The sequence below is a fragment of the Urtica dioica genome, chromosome 11 (assembly GCF_054948205.1).
Source record: "Urtica dioica subsp. dioica isolate 48M chromosome 11, U.dioica_male_clone48M_v1_H2, whole genome shotgun sequence".
Taxonomy (NCBI): domain Eukaryota; kingdom Viridiplantae; phylum Streptophyta; class Magnoliopsida; order Rosales; family Urticaceae; genus Urtica; species Urtica dioica.
In genome coordinates, this window is record NC_142766.1 from 7,764,420 (window position 1) to 7,775,614 (window position 11,195).

Here is an 11,195-nt window from a genome sequence, read left to right on the forward strand (position 1 = left end):
CAATAAAGCCAACCTTATGCCATTTAACGAGTTTTATGAGATTATTAATCGAAGAAAGGCTCCCGGGAAAATTACGTAAAACTACGTATTTGACGGTGCAAATGTAGCATATATTGAGATTTTCCAATACAACATATATTGAGAATTTAAATTATATGCTTGTTTGATGGTTCACTGAAACTATTTTTATTTTTATTTTTTGTTTTTAGTTTTTATAATTGTAATCTAATAATTTTTTGCATCCGTTTTCAAATAACTGTTTGGTAGAGATTTCAATTTTTTTATTAAGTTTTTTGTAGTTGTAGTGTAATAATTCACAGAAGAATCAAGCGTCGAGATATATACTAATTGAAAGTCTTTGCTGCGAATAACATTGTCGAACTTTTAGTATTGGTCACATAGTCATTGGAAAACACCACGTTTGTCACCGGAGTCGGAACGACAACTGTCAGATTTTGAAACCTACGTTTGACTACAAAAAATGAAAACTGATCTACTCGACGAGAGTGAAACAAAGTTCCAGTTGTTGAGATATTAGAGTTTAAAGTTTTCACGCTAGAGTTGTGAAGTTTGAGATTTTTCGGGGAACGAAAACAAATTCGATAGTGAAGAATGTAGAATGATGTTGAGAGGAGGGAATGAGATGTCAAGAGGAAGAGGAGATAGTAAAAAAAAAAAAAAAATTGAGTGAAAAAATTGGAAAACATCTCAAAATTGTTTTATGATTTCTTTCATTAAAAAAAATATAACAAAACTTTTGAGATGACCGTTATCAAATAAACACTTAATTCAGTTTTTTATTTTACTATTAAATTTAGAAAATTTAAAAACAGTTTTCAAGTTATCAAACAAAGTAACAAACATGCTTTTTTTTTTTTTTTTTTTTAAATGTTAGCTCCCCAATTCACATGTCTGGCCCCTTCTTTGCGGTGCATGAGAGAATTTTTTTTTAATACTCTAAAGTGTGGATGATAAGCTTAATTTTTTCAATTTCGATAAATATGAAGTTAAAAATCAATTTAATGTGTTTTTAACGTCAATCAAATTTTGTATAAATAAATCATCATTTAGTGGCTATTATGTTTTTTTTTTATAAATTATTGGCGGCAAAAATATTCAATGTTTTCGATTTGTTGCAGTTTAATATATACTCAATCTTTAAAAGTCGGTGGGATTATTCCGGCGAGAACAGGGAATCCGAGATTCCGAGAACTTTAAAGGACGTTTCGCAGAGATGTTTCGAGGAACCGAGGCTCAGTAATGGCGTCAGAGCTCTTGTTTGGCTTAACGATCTTTTTTTAAAGATTGAGTATTAAATTGCAACAAATAAAAAAGAGTGATTTTTTTTCCGCCAACTACTCTTTTTTAATATAAGATTATGACATTCACTCTCTCCAATTATTTTATATATCGTTAAAATAATTTTATTTTGATATGTAGTGGATTAAACCTATCAAGTATTTGTTGCAATTAGCTAATCTTCTACCTCTTTTTAAAGATTTAGTCCAAGTTTCATTTTATTAGGGAAACAACCCATCATGCTGAAATTAATTTAATGAACAGTTAATATAACTAACTTCGGTCTGGTGGACCGTTTTCTTAAATATAATGAAACTCTGGCTATTTTTTAAAAGAATGATGATCTATTGGGCTATAGGCTTAAATGCCCCTAAACGTATTCTATTTTTTTTTAAGACAACTTTGCTGCGAGTGTGGATTGAACCCACGACTCAACTTTAGAGGTGGTGTGGAATTGTCAATTAGTCTATGCTAGGAACTACCCTAAAGCTACTCTATTAAAGTCACTTTTTTATAAGATTATTATTGTTTTTTTCTGTAAAATTTTATATGCATCTTTAAATAAATTTATTTTTGATATAATGTGTGTGTATGTTTTTTTGGGAAAAATATCATATGCATCTCGTATGTTTAATCAAAGAGATTTCTAAGTAACTAGGCCACCTATAACATTAGGTTTGGGATCTAGCCAATGTTTGGAGATTTTTAGGGAAATAGCCAAACGTATTAGGTGGCAAAATAATTTTTACTTTTTTGTCCTTCAATAATGAAAGTAGTTTTTTAAAATCACGTTTATTTTTTTTTCATTTTTTTGTGCAATTAAATTCCTATTTTGTAAAAGGTAGTTACCAAATATTTGAATCCACGTTTTCTCTCTCTTCCACGTTCCTTTTCTCTCTCTCTCTCTCTCTCTCTCTCTCTCTCTCTCTATCTCTCTCTCTCTCTCCACAAAATAGATCTGGTTTTTTTTAACCACGTTATCTTTCTTTTTCCTCTGCACGTTCTCCTCTCCCGCCGAGCCTTCGACCAAGCCCTTCGAGCCCTCCCCGTGACCCAGCACGACCGAGTCTAGGGACCCTATCTCGCCCTGGTCTCCCTCCCCGGAGTGTCTTCCGACACGTCTCTGCGAGTCTTCGGCGATACCTCATGTTCGACCCGACCCACGTCGAGGATTTCATCGAGTTTCTGCTCTTGGCGGGGCTGTTCCAAGAGGCGGCGGAGCGGCTCGCCGGAGTCCTCAACGACGACGGGTTCTCGTCCGTGAAAGGGAAGACGAGGCACCGGCTCTGGCTCGAGCTCTGCGATTTGCTGACGAAGCGCGCCGAAGAGATCTCGGGGCTTGACGTGGACGCGATCATCCGCGGCGGGATCAAGAAGTTCACCGACGAGGTACAGATGATTTATTTACAGTTATTTCCATTTATTTTCATTCGAATTACTTAAATGTGGAGAATGAGATAATTTCTAGTAATTTACGTTTATTATCTGTGTTGACAGGTTCCCAACAGTAACATCAGTCTTGGTGAGCCGTTCTAGATTAGCGCGCCGCGTGATTAATGATATCTTTGATAAAATATTTTGTTGAGATTTGTTAGAGGTTAAAGGCTACGTATAACAATTTTGAAATTGTCTGTTATTTTATATTGTTATTGCCTATTATTTAATATAATTATATTCATTATTTCCATTTGATTAAGTAAAATGGCAAATTAGTCTATTAACTATTGACACCTAAGCACGTTGGCTATTTCCTTAAAATTTATGAAACATAGGCTAAAAACAAAATCTATAGTTTCAAATTGGCTATTTTTGCTACAGTGCCCTTAATTAAAATGCTGCGATTATTCTCACAGTTTTAAAAAATTCACATGTATCCTTTTAAATTGCTATTTATAGCATGTTTATACCTTATAAAAATGTATTGAGTCAAACATAACTCTTTTCATAATTTTTAATTGACTTTATAATTAAAAAATTATATTAAATGCACATAATACCTTTGATAAGATTTTTTTATTTATTTATTTTTCATCTGTATAAAAAAAGAATATCTCCATTTACTTTTTCATTTTATTAAAAAAATAAAAAAGTAAATTCTCATTCATCTTACGATGAGTTTGTAGATTGGCTCCGACGGTCAAAAAAAGCGATAACGATGACCTTGGAGTTTTGTGAGTTTGTTGAAGAAGAAAAAAATAAATGTGTAAAATGTGTCTTCACACTAAATTTTTTAATTTTATAATTTATTTATAATCTTTGAGAATCACGAAATGGTAGGTATTCATTAATATATTTTATTTTTTCATAAAATAAAAAATAAATATGTGATATCCTTTGGGTAATAAGTTAAAAGTCAATAAAATTTTAGTTTAAGAGATATATTTGATATGTAAATGAGTTTGAGGGTATAATTATGATATTTATAAAAACTGTAGGAGTAATCACATTAAACATAAGATATACATATAATATTTTGCCATGTTTTTTTTTTTTTTTTTTTTTTTTATTTATCAGAAACCAATCTGATCGCAAAATATACAAACCATGTTAATTTGTTTTTATTATTTCCAATAATAATCAGATTCAGAATTCTTAGTAGCAGTTGATCTTAAAAATAAAAAAAACATTTGACTTTTTTTTATTTGAATGCAGTTAAATCAGCAACTATAGGTTGTATGACTATGACTCCATGTAGAAGCTGTGAGGGAACGAGGACGACATACTGAAATCGAGATATGAGTCTCCTTCCAGAGATCAGGGATTGAAATCTCAATAAAACTTAAGACAAAGGTAAGCCCTTTCTGTCCTTTCAATTCGTAGTAATGTTACTTTAGACTGTAAATCCCACTTATCGTCAAATTGCGTTGAGTAATAAGTTGTGGCTGGAAAGGAATGGAAGAGCTTTTGCTATGACAGTGATGATGAGACAGAGAAAGCGTCTATCGCGAAGATATGCAAAATTTTATAGCTTTTTTTCTTTTATTTTTTTAATGAGGCTTTAACTGCCAAACGTCTTTGCTTTGGGAATATGTCAATTTGGGTGTTTTATATTCACAAAATGTCACCTTTAAAGCGTATGTTTTGGAAATTAGTCTTTGTACTAACTTGACATTTGACGAATGCTAATTAGCAAAACTTCCATTGTAGATGATATGGAAGGTCTGAATTGAGACTGTTTAATTGATTGTATTTATAACTTCTTGGTTTGATTTGGGAATTTAAATTCACGTTGCCTTTGTTTAAAACCAGGTCATTCGCGCGTGAAGAGGTTTGTTTGGACACAAAATCAAGTAGAACGAAACCATGGTAAAACATAAAATAAAACTTGTCGATAAAGTATTTTGCAGTACTTCACAGTGGTAGTTTGTTCTATTCAGTGTTGGACGGTGAAAGTTTTCTTCATGATTGTTTTTTTCTCAGAATTATATCATCGGAGCTTTCAAGCAACCGTGTACCGTTTCAGTCTCATTTGCCGATGGAAGAAATCGGAAGCAGGTAATCCACTAATAAATGTACAGTGTGAGAAAACACAGCCCTCTTTCAAATAGATCTGGAAGTTCACTTGCATCAAGTCAACTATGCGTATGTGCTAAAGAATATAAGGGTTGAATTACAGTCTTTTATTTTTATCTGTTACTTGTAGCTACAGATTTTTACGTTTTAAATATATTGTTTTCGTTCTCTGTAAAGCACTAAAGCTATTGATTATACCATTTTTCTAAAGCTTAAGAATCTTTCTTATGGAAAAGTGATCAATGTTGTCAAGTTTTTCCCCCAAATTTTACCTCCAATCTTTCACTTGATCATAACTCTCTGCTTTATTTCAGGTTCCTGTAAAAAGGGAAAATGGTGTATCGGTTATGGTTCCTGTCTTCCAAAATCAAGAAAACATTGTTGGGGAGGTACTAGCCGTTACACTAAGCTTCGTTTTTTGGGAATGTATTTATGGTATACCAAAAGTAGATATGCCATTACTTTTCCAGATAGATATATAAAATAACTTTTGCAATTTTCCATTTTCAGGTTCTCATAGAACCTGTGCAAGGGAAGAAACTGGAACATAATGGTGTCAAAATTGAGCTTATTGGTCAAATAGGTTTTGCTTCCTTCACATATTATGCCTTCTCTACGACATTAAACATTTATGTGCTTGTGATTATATTTTTTTAACTTTTTCATTACAAGTTCTTTTATTTTCTGAAGCTATTTAATGTTTTCAATTATTTATATAGTGTACTTGTTACAATTCGATACTTGGTATGATATTAACATTTGCAAATGCCTCAAGAAGTAAACTTCACGGAATTTTAACCAAAGTATTTGCAACACAATGTTTTTCCTTCTACTATATATTAATTGAACAAATCCGCATACCTTTTTTGAAGCACTTCAGAACTTTTTTTTTTCTTTGGGTATTTTTGGTTCAGATTTTCTGTGCCCGTGCCTTGAATTTTTTTCTCCCAAATTTGTTTCTAGCTTATTGTGTTAAGTGGTATCCCATGCGAAAGGGTTGGCCGATCTATTGTTTGTAATTCTCGTAGTCAAGCCTTCCCTTTTTTTTATATATAATAATTTTTTAAGAATATACTTTTATTTCCCTGCATTTCGTCTTACTCAATTTCCTTGTTTTCAGAAATGTATTTCGACAGAGGGAATTATTATGATTTCACATCGCTAGGTAAGATCATTTGATTCTTCACTTGTACTTGGTAATATATTAATTTTGAGTGTACAGATAATATATATTTCATCACTCAATTTCAATTTATAGATACTTTTCAATGTTGGTTTCTTCAATTCATATGTATGCTAATATTTATTCTTTTTATTTCTGATACTGTGGTATGATTATCTTATTTCCGATATTTTTTTTTTCCCATATGTAGCTGAATTTTGAGCTTTTCTGTCGTACAATTAATCTTTCTTGTTATTCAAATAAAAAAATTTAGATTAATGCTGAAAATAAAGAAATACATGTTACAAGACTAAAAAAACCCAAACCCCTTTTTCTCCATTTAGTGCGCGAGCTTGATATTCCAGGGGAGTTGTATGAGAAGAAAACATATCCTTTTGAGTTTTCAACAGTTGAAATGCCACACGAGTCATACAGTGGAGTCAATGCAAGACTAAGGTATGATATATTTCAAAAAATAAAAATAAAAATATTCTTGCTGGATATTGTAATAAAAACCATTTGAGTATGAGTTCTTGTATAGTTGTCTTTTCTTTCTCTATCCTTTGAAATTTTGCAAGCCATGCTTAAAGAGTTCGTGCAGTCTCTCTCATGACCATTTCTCGATTATTGTGATAGAACTATTAAAGAGGCACTAAAGCCTCGAAAGTAATGAATTCTTGCAAGGGACTACAAGAATAGAAATTGTTAGGACCTTAGACATAAGAGAATTATATTAGGGCTCTTTAGATATGTAGTCACAATAAAACTCAAGTTCTGTCATATAGCCAACCTTTGGTAAATTTTAAGTAAATAGCCACGAGATTTTATTAACAAAATAAAAAAGACATTAATAGTTGTAAATATTCGTTAATAAATGTAAATAACCATCAGACTCTAAGGACATAAATGGAATGCTAAAAACGTCCAAACAATGCCACATCACTATATTGGCTATTTACTTAAAATTTACAAAGTTAGCTATTTAGCAAATCTCCAAATTTTGGTGGCTTAGTAACTCAATTAATTGATCATATTAGTAAGCAAGGGCTTTACATAGAATGCTTAGAAAAGTTATCTTAGCCCATAAATAAGAGGGGTTAGGTTACTAGAGAAGATGATCATCATCATGATCATTTTACGATAGTTTATATGGAGAGAGAAGATATTTTTGTGGGACAGCACGGATCTCTTGAAAAAGTCCGATATCCACCATTGTCATTCTATCTTTATGTATTTCCGTTTATACAAATCATACTAGCGCATATCATAAATTAATCTATGTGTCGCCGATCGCAGGTACATACTGAAGGTGACAATCAGTCGAAATTATGTCAGCAACATTGTGGAGTACCAGGATTTTGTGGTAATCTGACATAACCCTGTTACAGCTTTAAGATAGTGATATTGTTTTTTTTTTTTATTTATTTTTTTATTTTTTATAATGAGAGTATGGGAAAATATAGCACAGAATTTCGAATATGTAATAGTGACTATCTAGCGTTTAGGATGATGCTTTTCATCAAATCTTCATTTGTTTACGATATTGTTTAGGATGATGCTTTTCATCAAATCTTTATTTGTTTACGATATTCTTTATATGTCAATTTATACGCTAATACGACTATTGCTGGCATCAGGTCCGAAACTACACTCCAACACCATCAATCAACAACAGCATTAAGGTCACTTTTCTACTAACCACTTTATGTTCTCTATGATTCATTGATGTTGAGAGTTTATGTGCATGCGGTTCTCAATGTCGCAATAATCGATCTCGATACAAATTCTGACACTGTAATATGTATCATTCGCTCTGAAACTCACACACGTGTCCATTCAGTGATCATGTATTCTTTTCTCTAAGCTATACATACGACGAGCTCGCATGAATACCATGCCTTTACCTTTATCCCTAGTCACTCTAAACCAGCTCTATTTTAGCTGAAAGTCCTTGTACCATCGCTTCAGTCTAGCAACATTTCTATGGAAAACCATATCGACTGATTGATGAGGATTGTTTTGTGTTGGCTTAGTAGTAGTATTATCATCACAATTTTGCTGTTATTTGTTTGCTTAAAAAAGCTGTCATTGGTCTGTCTTGCAGATGGAAGTTGGTATAGAGGAATGCCTTCACATTGAGTTTGAGTACTGCAAAACTAAGTGGGTTTTATTTTATGTTCATGATGTTTCACCCAATCATCCTTTTTTTTTCTTTCTTTTTTCTTTCTCGAAGAAGACAATTCATCATGCTTGTAATTTTGATTTTGATTCGTAAAGGTATCACTTGAAAGACGTCATACTCGGAAAAATTTATTTTCTCCTGGTGAGAATCAAGATGAAGAACATGGAGCTTGAGATCAGGCGGCGAGAGTCAACTGGGTCGGGTCCAAATACATACGTGGAAACCGAGACACTCGCGAAATTTGAGCTGATGGATGGCACCCCTGTTAGAGGTACGCACTTTTTTTCCTTTCCTTGCGGTCCAAGGAATGTCATTTATTTTAATTCAAGTGGCTTTTGCTCTTTCCTTCATTGTTCTTGCTGATTTCATCTCTGCTATGCACTTGTTTGGGAGGTCAATTCTCTCACCATCCATTAAGCAGTATTTGGAAATGAAATCAGTTTAGATTAGTGTTTGTGCAAGTATTTGGAAGTTCTAAACCTTTTATTTCAAAGTCATTAAGTGCCGATTTCCCTAGTTAATGGTCTTTCTTTAGAAGTCATCCCGAAAACATCCAAAACTTGAGTATTTCAAGTGTCGGATTTGACAACTATATTCGATGACCTGCTCGAATATTTTTTTAACCCGACACGTGAGATTTTCTAATACATCTGTCCCACCACTTCTTTTTCTTGTAGGTGAATCCATTCCGGTTCGACTATTCCTCAGCCCTTACGAGCTCACCCCAACATATCGCAACATCAACAACAAATTTAGTGTGAAGTACTTTCTTAATTTGGTTATGGTGGACGAGGAAGATCGCCGGTATTTCAAGCAGCAAGAAATTACTCTTTACAGGCTTCTTGAAACTTGAACCTGTCTTCAAACGAATTTTTTAAAATGAAGCGGACTCGATTTGCGGAAGATCTTTATTTCTTCGTTGGACCAGAATTTTGATCATGGCATTTTCTCCCGACTAGAAATGCAAAATTCTTATGTATTTTAAGTATGGCATTGAAAAAGCAGGTCATGGCCGATATTTTTCAAATGATGATTATATCTTGGTCATCAAATCTTGCAGACTGTTAAATTGATATATAAATATATATATATATATATATATATATATATATAAATATATATATATATATATATATATAAATATATATATATATATATAGAGAGAGAGAAATTTCATTAAGTGGGCTTAATAAGCTATTAAATATCAAGATTAGACCCTAATATTTAAAAATATCTAAATATGGACTTTTGACCCAAAATCGGACAAAAATACCCCTCTGAACCTTATACATCTCTCACACTTCATTTTTATCATTTCAATCACACTCAAATCCACTCAAATCCTCTCTACTTAAGCGGGTTTCAAAAGAATCATGGGTAAGATTACTAACTTAATCATTTTTACAAAGTTTATGATTGTATATGATAGAATGTAGCAAAAAAAATCGATCAGATCTGAAAACAAAGTCCAAAATCTGGGTTTAACTTGTTTGTACGATGGTATACGATGATGTACGATGAAATTTAAATTTTTGTACGATGAAATTTAGAATAAAAATTGCGTTCTGTACGATGCTGTACGATGCTGTACGATTCTGTACGATGTTGTACGATGCCGTACGATGCCTTTCTGTAAGATGATGTACGATTCTGTACGATGGTGTACGATGCTGTACGATGATGTACGATATAGAAGCTTATTTTGCATAGTTTGACTGTTTTTTGCAGTTTTTGTCATGATTAACGGCACTTGGGAGAAGGAAGGACACCAATGGGTTTTCACCAATGCAGAATTTCGTGCATTCGTAATTCCGAAAGAGGTAACATACACGGAGTTAGTAGATTTCTTATACGAGAAGTTCCAGTTAGACAGATTCGTGTTCGACTTAAAACTCGAAGTCCCATACGCAGTCGGTACAATTCCAGTAGGTCCTGCCGTATTGAAGGACAATGGTGATGTTTCGCATTTTATGAAGCACAAATATCGTAATAGATTTCCACTCTGTGTAAGTTTGGTACCGAAACAGATCGAGGTCATTGCACCTATTGCGTATCGAGGAGTATGTAAAGGGAAAGATGTGGAAGTTGGAATGGTGTCTCGCAATGAACCGAAGAAGAGACGGAATACTCTTGTTATCGAGGATCGACAAAATGATCCTATAATTGAAAACAAAGACGGTGGCTATGACGATGACTTGTTTAACGAGTACAAGGGTGCCGGAAACGGTGATGAAGTATACATGCGTGATAGAGATTGTAATCACAACAGTGACGAATATGATGGACACAATGGTGATGAATACGAAGATGGCGAAGGTGATGAAAACGAAGGTGGCGAAGGTGATGAAAACGAAGGTAGCGATGGTGATGAAGAGAATAGTGATGGATATGACGGAGATAACAATGGTAGAGGTGAAAAATTTGAAGAATTCGCCAATCCCGAAGAATATGAAGAATTTGTGGAAACGTTTACGGTACCAACGGGTCATTGTGAACCATCGAGTCAATGTCAGCGTGAGCCTCCGATGATCGGATCACCTATCGTTCCTTATTCATGGAAAGCACCCGAGTTCAGCGCCGATGATGTTGTGAAGGAAAACCCGAGTCATTATCCAAGTCATTCTTCTACAGGTAATTTAAGTGGATTCAAATGAGATTCAAGTATAATATGAAACCACATATTGTTTAACTAACCTTTGAAAGTAACAGGTAGCTCAGAAGAAATATATATTGGGCAGCAATTTGAAAACAAGCATGAACTGAAGAAACATATCCACTTGTACACGTTGAAACATAATTTCAAATTTAGAGTGAAATCTTCTTCGAAAAAGAGATGGTATGTTCTATGCAAAAACGAGAGATGCACATGGAGGTTGAGGGGTGTCGTGCAGTGGTCTGAGATGTGGGAGATTACGTCGTACGAGGGTAAACACTCATGTGGGCGTGTTGTTCGAACAGAGGGCCATCGAGGAGCGGCACCATGGGTCATCGGTCACGTATTTAAAGACAAGTACTCAATTAACTCTATGGCGGAGTATT

At 33.6% G+C, this 11,195-nt stretch overlaps 1 protein-coding gene across 1 annotated transcript; it reads left to right on the forward strand.

Moving 5' to 3' along the window:
* The first annotated feature begins 3,854 nt into the window (after positions 1 to 3,854).
* Positions 3,855 to 9,208, forward strand: LOC149380973 (vacuolar protein sorting-associated protein 26B-like). Its single transcript, XM_089601898.1, has 12 exons — positions 3,855 to 4,089; positions 4,549 to 4,605; positions 4,720 to 4,794; positions 5,127 to 5,201; positions 5,323 to 5,395; positions 5,933 to 5,977; positions 6,319 to 6,430; positions 7,271 to 7,337; positions 7,612 to 7,656; positions 8,079 to 8,134; positions 8,252 to 8,427; positions 8,834 to 9,208. Exons 2-12 carry the CDS (start codon positions 4,603 to 4,605, stop codon positions 9,007 to 9,009), a joined length of 903 nt encoding a protein of 300 aa, XP_089458024.1. The 5' UTR covers positions 3,855 to 4,089; positions 4,549 to 4,602; the 3' UTR covers positions 9,010 to 9,208.
* Positions 9,209 to 11,195: the final 1,987 nt, after the last annotated feature.